Source organism: Periplaneta americana, chromosome 3 (assembly GCF_040183065.1).
Source record: "Periplaneta americana isolate PAMFEO1 chromosome 3, P.americana_PAMFEO1_priV1, whole genome shotgun sequence".
In the NCBI taxonomy this organism is placed as follows: Eukaryota; Metazoa; Arthropoda; class Insecta; order Blattodea; family Blattidae; genus Periplaneta; species Periplaneta americana.
The window spans coordinates 131,522,959-131,546,595 of NC_091119.1; the positions used below are offsets into that span (position 1 = coordinate 131,522,959).

Here is a 23,637-nt window from a genome sequence, read left to right on the forward strand (position 1 = left end):
TTATTTCATGTATAATTTAAATTATATACATTTATTCCCTTCATGTGCTTGTAAAATTTTAATCAACATTAAATCACATCATGTTACATTAACAACAATAAAACAATGTATAAATTACCAGAGCAGTACAAATACAAACGTTAATGGTAGTGTAACAAGCAATATTTTTACAGGGAAAGGAGGTTTATTTTTGTATGAATATCAAATTACATTGACAACATTAAGTAATGAAAACGTGAATAGTTCTAGTGGTGGCATGGTTGTCAAATAATGCCTACTCATCAGCAGAGCTTGGAACTAAACTGCAGGAGACTTTTTGAAATTTGTATAGAATAAATTTTCTTTCACGTCTAACTCTGTAGTTCAACAGCATCATTATAGATTGAGGAAGAGAAATAGAGAGAGGGAGAGAGACTGAGTCATGATTACTTAATAATAATAATAATAATAATAATAATAATAATAATAATAATAATAATAATAATAATAATAATAATAATAATAATATATTTATACTGGCAGAGTTAAGGCCATAGGACATTCTCTTACACTTTACCAGGTCACTCAAAGTGTCTTTGAAAATTATAAGGTTGTTCTCAAGAGATGATATTGCTTCGATGTAGAGGAAATGGAACTTTGCTTGCACAGTGTCACCTATTTATAAGTCGCCCTGATATCTCTGCTGTTCCTGTTGGTGATAGGGTAGCAACTGTTTGCGGGTTTACAGGCATTGTATGTATTCAATGCCTATCCACTTCACTTTACGTGATTCGGTTTCCGCATATTGCGGATAGATGGCAGGACTGTGACCCATTTTCTAGTTGTACACCACTTCGGCAGGCCACTGTACATGTCATGTCATGTCATGTCATATCATGTCATGTCATGTACTAGGGTGAGTGTATGTGCAAGTGTTGTGTCTGGAATGAATGATAATGAAACCCAGTGCCAGCACATAGCCTACTCCTGTTGAATAGCACCAAGGGGGCCGCCAGGCTTAATGTCCCGGTCAGATGGACGAATCACTATCAAGAGTGACATATGCCTTCTCTTCATATGCACTACAGAGAGATTTGAGATTTAACCCAGGCATATTGGTTCACAATCTAGTGATTAGAAATTGCGCACTGCCATCTCTCCTAGTCCCGAGGTAGAAATTTTACACGAAAATCTCAGACCTCGCCAGGAATCGAACCTGGGCCGGCTAGTCTGGAGGCAAACATGCTACCACAGAGCTAACTTGGCGGACTTTTACAGGCAATGTAATAAGTGGCGAATCATAATACATCTTCTTATTCTTCTTCTTATGATCTCAAGGTGTATATTTTAATATGTAGCTAATTGGCGATGTACGCAATGGAACTGGCCACCCTACCCCATTATCTACTGGCCTAGTTTCCTCATAAGTGGTGCCTTGTGGTATCACTTGTGAGGTGAGATAATAAAATGTTTCCCGACATAGTGATACCTGATTTGGCTTAAACCTGGACAATCCAGCAAAATGTGAGGTGATGACTCTGTCTCCATCCCACATTTCCTGCAAGTTGGGTCATTACTAAAGCTATGGTTTGTTTACAGTGATCATCACCAGATGCACATCACCGGCGATGATCATCAGGAAGTGGTTTCTTTATCAGCATACATCGCTGTCAATTCTCATTTGTTTTGCTGCCATAACCCAATTCAATATTTCTACATGGCCTTCTCTAAATATCGATTATTGAACATGTATGCGGCAATGTGCGTCCTGAATTTGCTCCAGAAGCAACCTCCAGCGATCTGCGTCGCGTCCAACGATCTACGTTGGCGATCATCACTGTAAAGAAACCATGCGCATTCATTTTAAGTGCTAGCAATTCCAGGCGACAATCGCCAGCGATGTGCGCCTGGCTATGATTGCCGTAAACAAACCACAGCTTAAGACTCAATATGCATAGATGCTCATTTAGATGGTAATGTCCAGTAAAAAATCTGATTACCCATCTCAGAATTATCCTTTCCAAGGCCAGGAGAATCATAATACATCACAAATGTATGAACATCATGAACTTGACTCCAGCGAGACGTGTTGGAAGACGTCTCTATAGTTATGCAATATCGTACAGTATAATATGGTTTGCTACACTTGTATATTTATTTAAGACTGTTCTGTGAAGCATAAAGGCTATAAAAAGTGTAAAAGGAAGTTCATTGAATGCAATAAGAGGCGTAACATTTAGCAGAGAATTGTGGCTTGTGATATCATCTGATTTAAATCCGTGTGATTTTATCTCTGGGGGAACACTGAAGGGGAAAGTGTGTGAAAATAATCTGCATACACTAGAATCATTCAATTAATCTCCTTAATGTATCCAGCTGTTTGCTGACAACAAAGTCCACTGTAGTATAGTCAGTTTTTGTTTTTCACGAGAAATGAGGGGTATTTTGATCGGTGTTCATTATAGATGCCTGTTGCTAGTAGCCAGAGTTGGGGTGTAGTCAATATATACTGCAGGGCTGTGTCTTCTGCAACTGATACTGATGATTTTAATTTACTTCTTTTGTGGTTTATGAATGAACAGTATAGAAGAATGTATTCCAATCTTCATCATGATTATTACACCACAGACAAGTAGGATTATCAGAAAGGTGAAATCGGTATAGGTACTACTGTATGACAATGTGACCTGTTTAGCTCTTGTCAAAAATGTTTGAACATGTCTGGGCAAGTTTTTGTACATTTCCAGGTCATTTGGTTTCTTTTGTACGGATACATTTAAAATTGCAAGCCTCTTCCAGATCTCAGATGTTCTTCTTACTGTCAAATAATATCCTGTGTAATTTCTATAAAGTATCACAGACACACTCATTGCATACAATAGAAGAATTAAAGACAATATTCGAGCTATGATAGCTAGGATTAGACCATCTGAACTTCAAAGAGTGTTCCAGAATTTATTCAAGAGGTGCCAATTGTGTCTGGACTGTGATGGAGGGTATTTTCAGATTCTCATGTAAAGGTAGGAATTAATTTTTTGTTGTTCATACACTGTCATTCAATGATTTCCGGTCATGGAACCTGCTTGTTTGTTTCCACGGAGAGTTCAGTTGGGATATGACTAGATAGAGCGATTTATAAATAGGGGACCCTATATTTATTAGTATATAAACACTTTAATATTTCGAGGCCTCACTATGATTTCGCATCATTCGTGTGTTAGGAATTATATCAACTATACTGTCGTTGATAGCATATATTCACTCCTAAATCCTCTATAAAGTCGGCCTGGTTGGCACAGTTGGTATAGCACTGGCCTTCTACATCCGAGATTGCGGGTTCATTCCCGGGCCAGGTCGATGGCATTTGTGCTTAAATGCGACAGGCTCATGTCAGTAGATTTACTGGCATGTAAAAGAACTTCTATGGAACAAAATTCAGGCATACCAGCAACGCTGATATAACGTTGGCAGATGCGAGTGTCGTTAAATAAAACATAACATTTTCAACATTTCCTCTATAAATCTTATGTACCTCCTTTCCCCACTGTATGTGTGACATGTCACTGAAGCACAGATACATTTAAACTTTAGTTCCATGTTAAGCTAAGTTACTACCCTGTTTTAACTTTTATTGGTCGTGAACATACAGCACAATATATTCATTTCATTGTATTTACTTCAATGTGTAAAACTCTTGAGCTCAGTAAAACGTGAGTGAAAGCTGCACACTAATTGTATCAATAGTAATTATTTTTCTCAAATAAATTACATGTTTAAAATTTTCAAAATATTACCATTATACTAATATGGCTATGATAAAAAATACTTACCTTAATTACACCTAAAATGTCCTTGTTTTAATTTTTGATCATATTTCACGAGTTAATATAAAATTTTACTTTCATCTTCATTAAACATTATTTACCCAAAGATTACAAGTAATTATACACAAAATTAAGACATTTTAGGAATGCCCATCGAAACTGAAACATATATAAACAGACAAGTATAATTTGTTCATACACTAAGGTCAGAAACTGTTGAGGCCAGTAGTGCGATGAGTATTTTAACTTTCAGTTTCTGTAGTCATTCTGGTTCTTTCATGTTAAAAAAAATGTTGCATCCATACACAACACAGTATACAAAGAGTCATGAACAATCATACTACACAAAGACATTAACGTTACACTTTTAAGTTAATAATGTTACTGTGGAATAATATTTATTTCTAACTGACCATCAAAATGCATATACTACGAATGGAAAATTACAGACAGTGAGACATTTCAATTGATTTACAAAAGTCAACGTTCAAAATTCACAAAGTCAGTAACCAAAGTTTCGAAGTCATCAAAATAAGCGTAATAAATGTAATTATCATGTAATACTTGTATGGACCCAGAAACAAAAACTGGGTCACCTGAATTTTTTAAATTCCAGTTATAACATACTGTGCATGCTCAGTCCTTTAGGTGGCCCAAATTTTGTTTCGGGGTCTGTACCTATCTCTAGACTCATATGAAGTAAACATAGTTTTCATGCAAGCTCTCCATAAGATCAAGGAACAAGTGTTTTCAATTAATTCGCTCATAAAATCATTTGTTTAACATACCAATTCAGACATATAAAATGAAAATGTGAAGTGACTTAAATTGTGAGTAAAGATCACTCTAATACAGCTCCGAGAATGAATGGTGGGATTTCATGAGGTTACTGTGAAGTATAATGTGTAATGGATTAAAAGTGATTTTTTTTTAATTCAGTAACTCAAAAAGATTTTGTTCATTTGTTTTTATTTTACCATTTTTGTGATCGTCACAATAAAGTTATTGTTGTTAAATTTATATGCTGAAGAAGAAAATGTGGAAAGAATCCGACAGTCCTCTGTTTCAAGTCCTCAAAGTTATACTGGATGACATAGTCAACAATTAGATCTTCCTAAATCAACTGCAGAAGAGATTGAAGATACATGCCTATAAAATTCAACTGTTGCATGCAATCAAGCCACACAACAATGTGCATATGGTTGAATTCGCTGTTAACATGCTACAAAGAATTGAAGATGAACCCGGATTTCTTGATAAGATCCTCTTCTTGGATGAGACAACATTCCATATCAGTAGTTGTATAAATCAGCACAAGTGCCACATTTGGGACTCTGAAAATTCACACGTCACAAGCAAACACATTCAAAATGTTTCTAATGTCAACATTTGGTGTAGCCTAATGTACTGCCAGATTTCTGGGCTCTTTTCCTTTGCTGAAACCAACATCAACCACACTGAGTATATGGACATGCCACAGAACTTTGTTTTCTTGAATCAAGCAAATGGAAGATGCTCGGTTTCAGAACATCTTCCAACCAGCAAGATGGACTACTGCCCCACTTTGGGAACCATGTATAAAAGAGTTGAATCGTCGATTTTCAGAGCAACGGACTGGCAGAAATGCATCCATCTCGTGACTCACACGAAGTCCTGATCTTACCCCATTAGACTTCTTACTCTGGGGTTATGTCAAAAATAAGGTTTACAGTGAAAACATTCCAAATCTTGTCATTCTCAAGGAAAGGATCAGATAAGCAATTGCATGCATTACTCCAGGTGTTCTTTCCAGAGGGTGAATTGAAACTGAATATTGTTATGACGTGTGTTGTGTTTTTAATTGTGCACATATTAAAACTTAATAATAATGTTGTTCGGAATTCTTTTGAGTTACTGAATTGAATACAAGCACTTTTAAGCCATTACACATAATACATAATACACAATAACCTCATGAAAACCCACCATTCATTCTCGGAGATCTTATATAAGTTTGAATTACCTACTATTAATAAAGCAGTCATTAAATCCTAAGCTGCTCATTCGAGAAATATAAACCGCACTTAGATTATTTTCGGTAACAATTTTCCTCATGTTAATGAAAAGTTACTGTAACTATTATTCTATCATATTTCTCACAAAATTTACAGTGAGAAGGGAGGAGTTCAACAAAGGGAAGTAATAAATTATACATAAAATCTTTGGTATTTCCACAAGATTATAGAGGTATACAAATCCGATATTTTGGCACAAATTTATCATCTCTTCTCGTCCTTTAAAGACAAGGCAGATAATTTTCTTTCCCAAAAGATAAGTGTTGTTTACCTCTATGGTTCTGTGCACAAATACCCAAGAGTTACTACGAAATTGACTATAACGAAAACATGAGATCTTTTAAGAATGATTATCACCTCTTACAATGAATATCTTATCTTACACATAAAAGACTTACAGCAGTCAAATGTTTGTGTTGTTACAACACGTCATTATAATTTTCTTACAAGACTATATTATGCTCTGTGCCTATTCACATAAATTACCAAACTTACAGTTTTCATATCCTGCACAAGAAAACATTTCAGACATATCAAATTTTACCTAACTCTAATTAAAAAGTTAAAATTTGAATTCTGAAATGAAACTAGATATAAATAAGGTAAAAATATGTCTTGCAGATGTACTCTTTTCATTCTGGGTCATTTGTAAAATGGAGTTCAGAAATCATGTATAGTAGAATTCCTCGTATCCGGCAACTGTGGGACAAAGCCAGTGTCGGATAACTGATTTTGCCCGATAATTGGAATGAAGAGCAGAAAACCACTGATCTGTGATTTTATCACAGTGATCGCACAATCACGATCACACCTGTGATCAAACAGCTCTTTAAACAATGATCACAGTTCGAGGCTAAATTGCTCACCAGCTGAGACAGTTCATGTTCTTTTCTGACTGTGTGCGCTGCTGTGCTTATGCTACCTAGTAGCCCTCTGGGCTAGTAGTGACAAAACTGGGAACAATTACACCCGCAAACTGTGAGCGCGTGATTTTAACAATACATTTCGTGTAGCCAACTCAGTAGATTTGAGGCTGATCATGGCAGATTTTAATTTTTTTAAAGCCGGAAAATATACTATTGTCAGCCAACAGTCGAAAATCTGGCAGTATTTTACATTGATTAATTGATTCCATTATTTTAAGCAGTCAAAGTTATTAATTGGCTACAATATTCAACTAGAAAAATTACAATAATAACAACATTTCATCAAATATGATAGTGATTAAAAAAATAGCAATGTTTCATTCATCTTCTGAGTGACGTGTGAATTATGTCAAAATTACTAATTTTCCGGTTTTTTTTTCTATATAATATTTCACATGATACATTTTCCAAAATATTTCACTTCAGGACTACTGGACAAGATCAAACAGACAATCATATATTGGGTAGCCAGATGACAGATGTTCAGTTAGATTAAATTAATGAATGAATAAATAAATAATTACGGACTTTCAAACTTTTAATCTGTTTTTAAAATAATGAAACGTCTATATTTACATCTCAGTATTGTGCTTACACTTGACTTTGTGAAGTATAAACACATACCCTCAACATTTTTTCGTCCTCTCTTACCATGTGCAAAATATCGACAGCATCGAAACATCGCAGTGAGATGCTCTGAAGAGCAGGAAAGAATGGACTGTTCAATGTTCACCTCGAACAAGTTTGTAGTTCGAGCAATGTTTCACTACCTAAGATCACCGTGATCATAAATGAGCAATCACAGGTCGAACAGTGATCTCAAAAGAGCAGTTTATCTCATCACTAGAAAATACATTTATAGGTTATGTAAACTGTACTACACAAACATTTTTTTTTCCATGTTGAAATTTAGTAATTTTCATATAGATATTTAAAAATAAAGTTCTGAAATATATACAATGTTTATTTTTAATACTGAATAAGGTAATGTATATTCATCAGTTCATAATTATTATTGTAATACATAATAGTGTAAAAAATACTAAAAATATTCGTAACCTTATGACAATTTTAAATGGCGGTCATGTGAGTCATGTGACGTGAAGAGAAGTGCAGCCAACGTCGCGACTGTGAAGACGAAGTAGCACTCGATGATTTGAGCATAAGAACATTTTGCTTGCGTTTCGCAGAATATATTGTGCAACAACAGCACTTAGCGGGAACAGCCACGATACTATCTATCACTCGAATTAAATTTTTACGCACTGTAGGAACAGAGAATTTCACAATTTCCTATTTAGACTATCCAACACCCCTTCGAAATAGGAGAGTTCAAGTGGTAAATTTAAAGATATTGTCTCTGCGCATTGTTTGCAAAGTCCAAGTGACAGCTTACCGAAGCTACCCGATCTACTCCAGGATCATAACAGGGTTTTCTGTCTATGTTTACACGCGTGAACAATGTAAAGAGTAAACACAATATGCGGCATGTGTGAGCCACGAAAACAACTCATACCTTCATCCGACTCTTCCCTTTCACATGAATGACTATTTTTTTTGGCCTAGCCAACAGTGACGTTGTTTCGGTATTGCCAGTTATTTGGGTGCCAGATATGAGGGATTTTACTGTAACACCTACTATTAAAACAAAAGCACAACTTACAAATACAAACCTAACACTCTTTTTTTTTTTAAATTTGATCATTCTGTTTATTCAACAAAAAAAAAAAAAAAAGAATTTATTTTTATTATGATTACGATAACTAGAACCTCACAATTTTACAAATTGTAAGAAGTTCATTTTATAATTGCCTTAGATATTACATTATTATTGTCTATTGACTGGCTTCTTGTTTAAGCCTCCACATACGTAACACTGCTTGTTTTATTGCACTATGCTACTAAAAGCATTTATTCTACAATGCTAACTTTGATTTCAAACAGACCTTACTAACGAGAACTTTGAAAGAGACATGCCAATTTAGACTCTTACATTTCAGGCTCCTAATTATTAAAATTTCCTTTATTTATGGCAAATATATCTTAAAAACAGCCCATAATAATTTTTTCCAAATATTTGTCACAATTTCGTAATAATCAATGTATTCCATTCAACACTACATACTGCATTCATATGGTGTTCTTACACAACTTAAAAATATGAAAGTCAAATAATGCATGCAATAAAATGATAGCATTAATTATGCATATTTATTTTGATTACTTATGGAACAGGCTCCATTTATCTTTTATATATTGTTTTATTTACATCTTGTCACAGTTGTGATAATTTATTACCAGTAACAATGATTTTCGTAATTAAAACATTTCAATGCCAAAAGCAGAAAAATATTGCAAAACTTTAATAGGATTTTTATTCAAATTCTGGACATTAATTTCAAAATGTTGTTTGAAAATTTAATTAATCACAACTTCCAAATAAGTTTAGATAGTGAAAAACTGCACAAGAGTGCAATAAGGAAGGTTTATATTTTCGCTGCATAGCATTCCCCAAACAATTCTGAAATTTAAAATATTTAAATATCCTAATTGAAGGAGAGTTACAGTATAAAAATAATGTCTACATGTTCAGACTTTTTGACTCTGCAAGTATTTAACAAGTCACTTCGATACTTTAGATTCACCTTAATTCTCATTTAAAATAAACTTTGATTGGTCAGAAAGTACCTATTCATCCTGAGTTTCAGTTTCAATTTCAATGCGAAAGACCATTATTAAAGTTCAGTTTCACTCATGGATATAATATTATTATATGCAGGCAGACATATACACACACACACATGCTTACATACATAATAAAGCTAGAAGATACTTGCACTTTTATATGAAACATACCAAAAATGGATACTTCAAATATTGAGCTACAGTTCCAGCACAATAATACAGGGCTTAATTTATGCCGAACTGTAAGAAATATATCTTTCAAATCTCCTGTTCTAACTCACTAACAATCTCCGATAAATAAGGAAAAGAAAAGATATATCATTTTGTATTCTTAAAAAGAGGGGCGGAGGTGATCTTGTAAAATTGTCAGTATTCTCTTTATAAAGCAAAGTGGAATTTTGGAAAGCAGGCACAATCTAGGGATGCAAATTCTATTAGAACCAGGGAAACAGTTTCATACCAGAATATTGTCTCATCTTGCTATCCATTGAATTACTATCCATGGAAAAAGCAAGAACAAAGAAAAAATGAGAAAAATTTTCGTGGAATAGTGATTATTTATTTATTTAGCAGAGCTTCCTTAAATTAGAAGCTGCCATTAGACAAAGCATACAAAACAAAAAAAGAACAAATAGATGATGAAAGATAAAAGAGTAAGAAAAATAACAAACAAGTAAACAAACAAACAAACAATGGCAGTTCACAGAATAAGAAAAGTTACAAACAAGTAAAGAAGCAATGAAAGCTAATAAGAAAAAGAAAAATTATAATGGTGCTCAGTCTCAAGTACCACAAAATAAAATGACAAATAACTATATTCTGATACTACTATTCACTTGCAAATGAAGGTACTCTTTATCTTCGAAGTGTCCTGTTATTCTGATATTATTTTCGGGAATAAAAAAGTTAATGCAAAACCTCCCATTAACAAGCCATTATTGTTTTTTTTATGTCTGCATTTTTCAGTCTTATCATTATGTTAGCGTAACTTCCATCAAACCAGCATTATGACTTGATTTTTCTCTTGATAAATTTTTTCATTAACACTTTACATGGTCTAGCACAGATCCCCATAACACACATTTAAAATGGAATGCTACAACAAAATCTTCCGGTTGGAAAATTTGATCCCCTCCCTCCTCCTCCCATAGTTACATGATCATAAGGCTAGAATACAGACGCATGTTAATAATTTGCTCATCTCTGCACATTATTGAGTCCTGTATCCCCATAAAACTGTGCCTGTAATAACTATCTCCACTGTACACTCTTCCCAGTTCAGTCAATAACACTGCATTTCAGTTTGATTTTTCTTTTGTAAAAATTAAGCCCTGTAATAATATAACTGCAATGTACAACTTTTAACAAGTTTTAGTATATATTATTAGAGTATACAAGGCTTTATAATATATGTCACTCAAATACAACAAACAAACATTACAAAAAGACATTCAGTATAAAACATACAGTTGATTCATTTCTGCAAGTGGTTATAAAGTGGTCCCAATCTAGAAACATATTTCAATTCTGTAAGACACATTACTATAAAATTACCAGTTTTCAAGAGGTAAGGATTATCTATCAAAACCATTTAAAAGCATTCAACACTTTCAAATACCGAGTAATGGATGCCTTGAAATAAAATTCTATTTTTTTGCCAACAACAAGTAACTGTAAGAAAATAAAAAGTCTACCAGTGGACTGTGTTTTTAAATAGATTTGTATTCGTGTTATATTCAAGCAATGTCTGAGAAAATGTAAAAGATATGATCTGATTGCACTCTTTATTAAGATCTTAAGAAAACTCTGTAGGAAATATATGATAAAGGTCACAGTAAAATCTACTTCCAACAATAAATTATGAAACAAAGTCTCCTCAACACAAACAAGAGACTTAAATGCAAGTATTTATATGTTCTGATATACTCTAACGAGTCTGTATGCTTACAGAAATTTTCCGATTCATTTAATCTAAAATTCTGGTTAAGACAGATTTTACTGTACCAAATTTAAATATACAGAGTGTACAGGAAAACGACCATTTTCAGCACCAATAAAGGGAAAATATTAAGGATTTTGAGACAGAAATCCATGTATGTTAACATCTCCTTTTGATATTAGAGATTGTCATTGAGAAAAACTACAGAAATCAACAGCATTCTAATTTTATCATTTCCAGAGAAAGAATAGTGGTGTAAACCACAGAACACCCATAAATCTGTTTCCATGGCAACAAATAAAAGTGTCACTATATTTTATTCATTGATCTCAAGACCATATGCATGTGTTTAAATCACTTTATTCTTTCGTCGAACAGGCTTTATACGATTTTTATAGCATCGTCATGACAACTAGGTCTCTCTACAATAGTGAACATAAAAAGGAAGGCTATTCCACCCATTATTGAATGGGTAAAAAATGCTGTAAAAAAACTTCAAGGGCAGTACAAATGACAGAATAAGAGAAGTTTTAATCAAAATGCACACAGTCCATCAACAAACGAAGTTCACTTCGATATGGATTTCCTCTGTTTTGATAGTACTGAATTGTCTACACTAACATCAAAAATACGTCTGGTTTAAAAAAATTACTGCTTAATTAATTTAATTTTTCTCCCTTACGAAAAGTATTATATTATGGAATAAGTACATTTTGAATCATTTGCTCCTCACATGTAAAATGGTTTCTCTTTCTCTCCCCTCGTTCTCACTGAATGAGCTGCTTTGATACCAGTGGCAGCTCGTGAGATGTTAGTTTGGTATAGCTGCTCTAGACGTTTCTACATATAAGCATTATCATATAGCACAGTGAGATTTATAGTATTAATACATTTTTTAAATGTACTGAAGGTGAACTCATAACGAATCATTGATCCAATCCTTTTTGGTGCTGCTGCTGCTGTTCGTGATATTGTTGTTGTTGTTTAGTCAACTGTCCAAAGACAGGTCTGAACTTCACAAGTGATACCAAGAAGACACCACTTATGAGGCAACTAGGCCAGGAGATAATGAGTTAGGGTGGTCAGTTCCTTTCCCCCGCCATTGCATTCATCGCCGACTAGCTACATATTACACAAGTCAGATTTCAGATGCATACAAACAAATTGTTCTTCCTCCGACACTTACTGTCAAGTGAGATGTACTGCCTGATAATATATGTACATATCATCCAGAACTTTAATCAGAGGATGTTCATGATATTAATGTTAAATAATGACTTAAGTTACGAAACGCTATACACATTAAAATTTAAATGGAAAATACTAATGAGAATATGCAATAGTGTATTGTGTTCTTAATAAAATCAAAGATATGTCACTGCTTCATTCACAATTTCATTTGTGTACGAAGTCCAGTCTCCTTTCTCTGCGATGGAAAATGTATTGATAACTTTATCACTGAAATTAAAACTTTTGTCAATCAAACATTTTTCTATGTTTAACATTTCCAAAACAGCAAGATAGTCTTGTGTCACTGTACTTATTAGAAAAGTTTTCACTCTTTTCAACGTAGAGAAGCATCTTTCAGGCTTAATAGTAGTCATGGGAGTAGTAGTAGTAATTATTTGAGGAGAGTGAACACTTCTGTACAGGAATTAATGATTCTGTATCCAACATGATTTCATTTATTTTCATAAGCCCACCACCCCCCTTGAACATAAAAAAAATAACATATTTAGATTTGAGTACTTTTTTTATCCGTAATCGTTTTCCCCTTCTCTAATTTTTCACTGTCAGAGTAACAAAATCTACATCAACATATGACATAGTCCTCCTACTCCTTCTTCAATATATTCATCATGTCAGTTTCATTCTTCATCCTTGGTAAGCTCCAAGTTCCATTAATGTGTTTAATTAAATTTATTCCAATATGTTTGACTATTTCCATGGATTCCTGTTATGTAAAGTGAAGTATCTTACCTGATATATACAAATAATTATTGTTGATTAAATATATGTGATTATTGTGTAAGTAAAATGACACAAGCATTTTTTAATATACAAAATTAAACAAAAGTTAAAATTAAAAAAAAAAAAAAATGGATGGCTGTAAAAAAAATACGTTTAAAAAATTTTATAAGGATATTCATGAATATTGGAACATAGTATAATATTAATATGATAAATATACCGTAATATATAACAATAGCAATAATAATAATAATAATAATAATAATAATAATAATAATAATACACAAAATGTAAAATACCAATAATGTGAATTGTAAACAATTATTTAAACCCTTGACAAAATTCTGCATATCCCACTGAAATCCTGCGGAATTCTTGCCTCTTGTATAAAGCAGATTTTCAGACGTTCTTTACATAAGAAAGGGTAAGTTTCAATAGTTCTATCAAATTCGGGCAAAAGAAATTATATATAATTTATACCTATTGTCTTCGAAAAGGAAGAAATTTAGAAATTTTGCTGCCGACATGTTTATCGAAAGCAAATCTCTCTTTTATCTGGTAATAAAATGGTATTACACACTTCTTTTGCAGAGACAAGATATTGAGAGTTCTTTCCCCTTTTCTTCATGAGAGGAGTTTCTTCTTGTTGAAGAGTGACATACAATACTTGGCTCTTGAAATGTTACTGCATTATAGATACTAATGGAGTTGGCAATACAATGCTGCAGCTGGTTATATAAAGTATTCACATGGGACATGATCTCATGAAAACATTCTCTCCAACAGTTGAATCGGGGATTGCAGAAACAGCACATGTCACTGTGTGTGGCGTTTCTGCAATCCCTGATTCAGATGAAGTCTTGGTCGTTCAACTTACAGAGAATCCTTGTAGCTGCTTACAGTGGAATGATTTCTGTCAATTTGATGTTTCTCAAAGCGTTCTACTAGATTCTCTTTATTTTAAAACATGGTATTAACTAATCAACTATTAAAATTCCATTTTGCGTTTGATCTTCCATGTATCCATTTACAAACCTGTCCAACATAGCTAATCATGAAGACGGCTTTGAAAAAACTGCATTATGCAGGTATAGCAGCAAGACTGCTAAAAGAAAATACGAGCTTGCGAATTCTGTGATGCTGCCTTTTCTACAATTAGCTGATGTGAATAGCTATGCACAAAATGTGCACATTTGTATGATTTTTTAACAACTGTCTGCACACTTCCCTTCTCTTCACTCATTAAAATTGCTTCATTGTAAGTCTGGGTGATACATTTGTCTGCATTGAGTGCAGATCCCCACTTGCGGTATTCACAAGCATTCTCCCCTACTCTATCTTTAATCACCTTGCTGCCCAGATGCTACGTATAGTTTTGCCTAAGAAGGGCACACTTCAAAATGTATATAGCTTGACTGCTATTGATGAACATAACTATCTACAAATGGTTATAGCTGAACGCAAATATAATTTATTTACATATTTATTTATTTATTTAATCTGACAGGATTAAGGCCATAAGGCCTTCTCTTCCATCCTACTAGATAGCACATATAAATACAAAAAGCCACTGGCATGGCTCAGTTGATTAAGGCGCTTGCCTGCCGGTCTGAAGTTGCGTTCGGGTGCAGGTTCGATTCCCGCTTGGGCCGATTACCTGGTTGGGTTTATTCTGAAGTTTTCTCCAACAGTAAGGTGAATGCCAGGTAATTTATCGCGAATCCTCGGCCTCATCTCGCCAAAATATCATCTCGCTATCACCAATCTCATTGATGCTAAATAACCTCGTAGTTGACAGAGCATCGTTAAATAACAAACTAAAAAAAATAAGTAAATACAAAAAAGAAATACGAACGCTGATGAAAATAATACAAATTAAATTAAGGCCCTATAGAGGGTCAACAGAGTAAAAAAAAACACTATAGAGCTTCATCGAGCTAATACAAGAAAAAAAAAAACAGAGATAGCAATAATAATAATAATAATAATAATAATAATAATAATAATAATAATAATAATAATAATAATAATAAATACATTGCATATTAATTGTCAATTCTGCAACAGCAGAGTTACAATATTTATTATATGTCATGGGTTAAGCCGAAGTTGCGCAATCTAAGAGCTGTTGAACAAGCAATTCCATGAGCTAGAATATGACTTTTTAATTTAAATTTGAATTTTGATATTGTCCAGCAGTCTCTGACATGGTCAGGGAGAGAATTCCAGAGGCGTGAAATCGATATGCTGAAAGATGATGAGCAGAAGGATGTTCTGTGCAGAGGAATAGAGAGAAGGTACATGTTCTGGGTTCGAGGTAGTGAAAGGTAAACAAAATGAGATGCTAGGTAAGAGGGTGTGGAGGTGTGGATGATTTTAAATAGGCCTATAAGCCTATCTTTAAAGGAAGTACATAGACATACAGTGTGTTCTGCCAAATGACAGGTCTTTCACTGCAAACCCAGCATCTCCAATCTTTCCCACTTTCTGCCTTCCTCTTAGTCTCCGCATATAATCCATATAACTTAATGTCATCTATCATCTGATATCTTCTTCTGCCCCGAATTCTTCTCCTGTTCACCATTACTTCCAGTGCATCCTTCAGTAGGCAGTTTCTTTTCAGCTAATGATCCAATCAATTCCTTTTTCTCTTCCTGATCATTTCAGCATCATTCTTTCTTCACGCTCTCTTTTCAATACGGCTTCATTTCTTATTCTATCTGTCCATTTCACATGCTCCATCCTTCTCCATATCCACATTTCAAGTCTTTCATGTCATTGTAATGTACATGTTTCCGCTCCATGCAATGTCACACTTCACACAAAGCACTTCACTAGTATCTTCCTTAATTCTTTTTCCAGAAGTCCGCAGAAGATGCTCCCTTTTCTATTAAAAGCTTCCTTTGCGAAAGTACACAAAACCCTAAAAATTATTCAAATATGATACCTATTTATGACTTTTAAGGAACCCTCAAGTCCATTGCCACCCTCACATAAGCACGTCATCGGTCCCTATCCTGTGCAAGATTAATCCAGTCTCTACCATCAGATTCTTATTTAAAATTTCAAGGAGGGCTGCAGCCCTTATGGGTGAGCCACCATTGCTTTGTACTATGTTCCCAGAGAGACTAATTGCAGAAGGTCAATTTTTCTAATTACATCATTCACCACATGTTACAAGTGATGACATGCCGTAACAGTGGAAAGTCTACCACTGTGGAGCATTGGTTAGCATGTCTGACTGTGAAATGAGTGGGCCTGGGTTCAAATCCTGGTTGGGACAAGTTACCTGGTTGAGGTTTTTCCGGGGTTTTCCCTCAACACAATAACAGCAAATTCTGGGTAACTTTCGGCATTGGACCCTAGACTCATTTCGCTGGCATTATCACCTTCATCTTATTCAGACGCTATATAATCATAGCAGCAGTTTGAAAAAGTGTCGTAAAATAACCAACTAAAAAAAATAATAAATAGTGGAAACCAGGAAACATTAGAGATGAAATGGCTGACATAAGTTGTCTCATATTTCTAATCTTTCTGTATTCTCACTGAAGTGTCACCCAAAATTGTTTCCATGCCTAGTATAGTTTCCTGTAACTCCTGAAACTGGTCGTTACATGATACACTCTGTATTATTTGAATCAGAAGCTTATGTAGTGCTTGTGGTTCATGTGATTATGAATCTAAAGATTTCTACACGCTGAAAAATTGTATGAATGTGTTTGTAACTGTATGGAATAAAATTACTATCTACCAGTTACAAATGTGCTTACAGAATTGTAGGCTAGTCAGTGGTCTTTATGGCTATCAAATTAGCCAACACTAGATGGCTACCATAAAATTCAATGGGAGTCTTATAAAATGGTGACTTACCTCACCCTAGCATGTGTAATGTGCTATCACATTATCTACCATATGAGTCTGGAATGAACTGTTGCATTGCTTTCGTGAAGATGTGTTGAATCTTGCCGCAATTTGATGAAGTAGTTAGTTCTAAGTAGTTCCTTATTGTTAAAAACAGATTGACATATGAATCAATGCCCAACTGGTACTGTAACAAAAGACAGTTACAGTCAATTACAAAATATTTCCTTTCGCATCTTTCTGGATATCTATTTACATACAAATTGTGACTCAAAATTTATAATCTGTTTTGAAGAGTGAAAAGCAGATATATCTCATATACGTAATTGTGCACTATTATAAAAGGGTTTTAAAAATAACAGTGAACTACTGATTGTTTGGGTTAATGAAGAAGGAACAGATGTAATCTGCCCATATCAAAGCAAATTATTTTACTGCACACACTACTACAATTGTGAAGCAGAATTACCTCCTCCATGGCTCGATAAATAGCTCGAAATGCCGGCTGTTTTTCCGCATGAAAGCTTCCACGACTCCCATGCAGCACTGCAACACCTTCACTCTCAGCACTCTTACAAACTGACATATACATACAATGGTCTGGTCTGTAGTTGTATCGGCATGGATATATGTATAACTTATCTGGAAAACCAAATTTAGACTCACAGTTTATACACTGCATCAGTTTTGCTTATCTTAATTGTTAACAACAATAATGTAACAATTCGATTTTGTTATCATTACTGTCATCTTACTCATTTTCATCATTACCTTCACATCACTACTATAGTTATCATCATTAATATTTTATTATTATCACCATCAATTTTCAATAACAAACAGCAGCTGTACAGTGGTGGAAATCAGTATAAAGGCACTTGAGTTTTGCAGTATAACACGTACGTATTTATTCATATATCGCATTTCTGATAACTATGATGTAGTTTACTTAGGGATATCACATTGCACTAATGTTCCCACACCTCATGTGAAAACATTGGATAGAAACAAAAATAACGCTGTTGTGGGGGTGGAAATTGGTATAAATGCACTTGTGCTGCCACTAATGTAAAACTCGGTGTAAACAAATCACTGCAGTTGTATTGGAGAGATGTGACTGTAGCATTTTTCGCCAGCACTCGCTACAATGCCACGTGGAAAGTGTCTATGAAATGAAGAAAAAGAAAGCATTATGCTTACAAAGAGTTGAAACTCTCCAATCCGCAAATCGCCAAAAAATTAGGACGTTCAAGTTGTGTTATTGATAATTTTGTGAAATTGGGCACACAGTATGGACAAAATGGGAGGTATGGTCGGACAAGAAAGCTCTCCACGTACTAAACGACTTATCCTGCGCACAGCAAAGGTAAAAAACATGTTTGCTTCTCAAATAGTTACTGATTTGAAGTTGCTGGTCACTGCCAGACGTGTAAGACAAATTCTGGCAGGAGACTATAACCTAGTCTTTAAGAAACAATTTAGTAAACCACCTCTAAAAGATGTCCATAAGAAGGCCAGAATGTCTTTTGCTGAAGAACATATGTCCTGGACCTCAAAGTGGGGTCAAGTGATATTTAGCGATGAGAATAAATTTAATTTGGATGGACTAGATGGATATCAGTATTACTGGCATGACCTCCGTACAGAGGACTAAGTTTGAATGAGTAGAAATTTTGGTGGCGGAAGTATGATAATCTGGGCAGCATTCTTTGCTCAAGGTACCTCCAACTTGACATGGGTGCACACCAGGATGAATTCTGACACCTACACAGAGATGCTGGAATCGAAGTTGGTTCGGATGTATGAAGAATTTGATGACAACCTGATTTTTCAGCAAAATAATGCTGCAATTCATGTCTCTACCAAACCGAAGAAGTGGTTTCTCGAGAAACGAATCACACTTCTGAACTGGCCATCAACAAGTCCAGATTTAAATCCCATAGAAAACCTATGGAAAATCATAGCAAGGCATGTGTATCACAACGGAAGATAGTTTGAGACTGTGGCTCAACTAAAGAATGCGATTCGTGCAGAGTGGGCTTCAATTTCTATGTACGAATTAAACAGAGTTGTTAAATCAATGGCAAAGGGAATTTTTCAAGTTATTAAGAACAATGGTGGTCCAACCAAGTACTAGAACTCTGTTGCAATGTGTTTTGTTATTGTTTCTTTATTTTATTATCTACAATAGAAAGATGCCTTTATATTAATTTCTTCCCTTAAGACAGTGGGTTTTCACTCCATGTATTATGTGTAAAGCAAAATGATAAATTCAGTTTGGTATGGTTTCTTTATAAGTTGTTAGTAAATATCTGTCAAGGATAAGGCAGAAGTGTAAAACAAATCAACAAAATAAACGTAATTGCCACAAAACTCATACTGCCTTTATATTAATTTCCTCCACTGTAACATGAACAGTAGAACATCACCTATACTATGATTATGATTATGATGATGATGATGATGATGATGACGACGACGACAATGATAATGATGCAAGATTATTACAATATTTATTTAGCTATGGAAAAAACGGCATTTAACATACAGTATACTTTATTCAAATTTAATTTTGTAAACTGGATAATGTAAGCACAAGTGACATTATTTCAAGTGATAAGCTACTACAAAATATCAATGAATAAAAGGATAAAAGCCAGGAAAACCAGAAACATCACTACAAAACTTTGCAAACATGGTTATAATTGTTATAAACAATATTTAATAATGACTACACTTCGTTTCATTAAATTTACCTGGATGAAAATGAAATATAATATTAATGATATCCTGATCGCCCCATGTGATTTTCAACTTGTACTCTTTGTAAATAGGTACAACATAGTTGGTCCAGCTAAATGTTCTCATCCGAGTCAGATTCATCAACATAACACCAGAGTTCACACCTGGAAATAAACAAACACTGCAATAAACACTATTTAATAACATCCCTTTGAAAATATACAAGTTACTTTGACAAAAAAACAAAAGTGTCTAATCCAAACCTGTAAACAAGTTTTAAAACGCAACATTTCAAAGATTACACCTACCTTCACCATAAAAAAAGAAAAGCACAAGATTCACTCAGGATACATCTATTTACCCACAGAAATTATTTCATTCATAGCTTTCATTAGTATTCCACACACAATACAACCCCAATTAACCATTTTAATGGATGCGACATAGTGAATGGTCAATAAAAAAACGGATAATTCGTATTATAAAGTTTTATGGACTTGATTCTATCCGATGTGCCATTTAAGATAACTTAAACAGTCTGTTATTTTCTCTGCACTTCCTTACAACAAATTTGTTTTTTTTTCTGTCCATTCTAAACTTAGTAATTACTAAGAAATATTCCAACAAGTGTGCAAAGTGTAATTTTTTACGATAGTTGTGTTCCTTTTTTTATGTGATGGATAATTCAGCAAATGATTCAGGGACAGATAGTCAGGGTTCTACTGTATATTTATATTCGATGTTAAATTCTTTACACAACACAGAACTGCACGCATTGTATTCTTCACCTGACGTAATTAGAAACATTAAATCCAGACGTTTGAGATGGGCAGGGCATGTAGCACGTATGGGCGAATCCAGAAATGCATATAGAGTGTTAGTTGGGAGGCCGGAGGGAAAAAGACCTTTAGGGAGGCCGAGACGTAGATGGGAAGATAATATTAAAATGGATTTGAGGGAGTTGGGATATGATGATAGAGAATGGATTAATCTTGCTCAGGATAGGGACCAATGGCGGGCTTATGTGAGGACGGCAATGAACCTCTGGGTTCCTTAAAAGCCAATGGAGGAGGAGGACGTTAAATTCTTTAGATACCTATCTATCAATTGAAGAGTCCACTGCAAGAATGTTGGATGTCATTTGAAATACATTTTTCAGGAGAAGCAATTGAAAGTTTGAAATGCTTAGTGCTCAAAGCTTAACTGTGATTTTCCGATCATTACTGGACAATGACTATCAGTGTTAATGTCCTATAACTCTCTATGTACATTCTGTATGTCTTAAGCTATGCATTGACAGTCTTGGTTTATTTTCGACAAGAAAGTGACATCCATCATTCTTGCAGTGGACTCTTCAATTGCAATAGTCTCAAATGTGAATGTATGCAGAGATCTGTGTCAATAATTTGACTGAACTACAATTTAAAGCAAGCTATTCATAGTAAAGTCTGCATCCTGACAACTTATCTTCATACAACTTCAGTGATACAAGTCTTCTACTATGCATGGAGAATTTTGCTATTCTTGACACAAAGAGCATGGAATATCTGATAATCCAGAATATGGAAGGAGAAGAAGAAGAAGAAGAAGAAGAAGAAGAAGATGAAGAAGAAGGAGAAGAAGAAGAAGAAAATACTATGATGAGGTAAGTAATGAGATTCCAGGAAAAACTAGTGGTATTAGAGACTCGTCTTTTAGGACTGTCTCATAATAAAGATCTCACTATAGAGAGCCACACACAGGAAATAGATTAAATATGTCACATACATTATATAACTATATAATTCTGAATTCTCTCAATATCTTTTACATCACCTTGAGTAGTACGAAAACCCCTCACATACTGAATAAAGACACGATATGGATACATGCGTATGTGCAAGCAAGTGTATTTTAATTATATACATATGGTATAGAACAACAACACAGATACCAACAACAATATCTTACGAAGTTACACTGATTAGAATATAACAAATGTTGTTACATTGGCTTATTTAATGATAAAGTAGTATAAAAGCTAGTGGTGAGGTGTAACAGCATTTTAACATCACAGCTCCAAACTGTGATAGCTCCAGGAAAATCGTTGTGAGAAATGATGATTCTGTCACAGTGTGATTTTTGTATTCTATATATTATTATGTTTTTGTTCCTAGTGTTCATGTAACATATCCAACATTTAATGTTGCTATGTTTGTATCATGTTTAGTTAGCTTCTACGAAAACGTTTATTTGTAGTTGCTATTAATACTTCAATGTTGTTATGGATAGGCTAGCTTAAAATATCTTTGTATAAATTACTTCCCTCTCTTAATGTTCCTGTACTACGATAAGCTTGTCACTCACGAGACAACGAGCTGAAGTTGTCTGGAACTGTCACACACAGTCATTTATAGTAGTGTAACAGTCACCATCATCGCTATGAGTCACATATTGGGCGGAAATGATGATTTCTCTAATTGTGATAGGTAACAGCGATTTTGTCAGTGTGAGTTTTGTGTTCTGCTGATGCATACTGATTGGAATATTGTCGAGTTATTCCAAATGTAACTTAACTACTATATGACGACACATGGTTTGTTTCCAGCAGAAGACAGATGTTTATGTTTATCACTCTTCTGCAAATTGACATACCTCTGCCATAAATATTATATCAACAATATTGATTAGCATGGCGAGTAATTTATTAATTTATTTAATCTGACAGGATTAAGGTCATAAGGCTTCTCTTCCATCCTATCAGATAGCACATACAAATAAAAAAAAAAGAAATACAAACATTGATGAAAATAATACAAATTAAATTAGAGCCCTATAGAGAGTCAACAGGGTCAAAAGAACACTATAGAGCTCTCATCGAGCTAATAAAAGAAAAACAAAAAAAAAGGAAAACAGAGATAGCAATGATGATAGTGATAACTAATAATAATAATAATAATAATAATAATAATAATAATAATAATAATAATAACAACAACAACAACAACAACAATAAATAATTGTCAATTTTAAACATGCGGTGAGGAGTGTACGCTTGAATATCAAAGAGTTGAGTGGGATGATACAGTAACAGATTCCAGTCATCTTATCATTAAACTTAATATGAATCTTCTAACTTGTAGCTGTCTGCATATGTTCAACATAATCACAGTTGATGTCAGTCGCCATCATTTCTATGAGTCACATATTGGACGGAGATTGCAATTTCTCGGAACTGTGCTTTTCGAACTATTGTCATGGGTTGGAAGCAGTGACAAAATCACAGGTCTTCAAATCACAAATCACTCCCCAGCATTAATAAAAGCTGCTGAAAATGTTGGCTCCATGTAGACATAATAGTGATCTAGCATGTTATTGTGTCAATGTCAGTGGCCTCCACTTCGAGTAACTGTTTGAGACACGAAATGAATTATGAATGTAATTTGATTTTGGGTAATGTACGACATATGTAGAATATATGTGTTATCAGAGCTTAAAGTGTTTTTAAAAAAGGATGACAGTACGCAACTAATATGAGTAAATACAGGAAGGGTGGTGGCAATAATTGCAAAAGAATAAATAATAATTAAGAAAAATCAACCTCAAAATGGAATAGACAATAACATAGGGCTTTTTAAAAACTTAAATTATAAAACTACAAATAATTTCTTAGC

The 23,637-nt window shown here is 34.1% G+C and overlaps 2 protein-coding genes across 3 annotated transcripts in view; one reads left to right on the plus strand and one right to left on the minus strand.

The window, feature by feature from the left end:
• The window catches only part of LOC138696531 (dehydrogenase/reductase SDR family member 11-like), a 32,244-nt gene extending 30,535 nt beyond the window's left edge, over positions 1–1,709 (plus strand). The window contains exon 7 of the mRNA XM_069821622.1: positions 1,579–1,709. Coding sequence (XP_069677723.1) covers positions 1,579–1,581 — 3 coding nt within the window. The 3' untranslated portion in view covers positions 1,582–1,709. The remainder of the gene's footprint in view (positions 1–1,578) is intronic.
• Positions 13–23,637, minus strand: part of shams (glucoside xylosyltransferase 1 shams) — a 34,789-nt gene continuing 11,164 nt past the window's right edge. The window contains exons 5-7 of one of the 2 annotated variants that reach the window (XM_069821619.1): positions 19,999–20,148; positions 17,712–17,884; positions 13–17,423 (exon numbers count right to left, since the gene is read on the minus strand). In XM_069821619.1, coding sequence (XP_069677720.1) covers positions 17,283–17,423; positions 17,712–17,884; positions 19,999–20,148 — 464 coding nt within the window. In that variant the 3' untranslated portion in view covers positions 13–17,282. Of the gene's footprint in view, positions 17,430–17,711; positions 17,885–19,998; positions 20,149–23,637 lie in introns of both variants that reach the window. The other variant, XM_069821618.1, reaches the window with a different exon arrangement.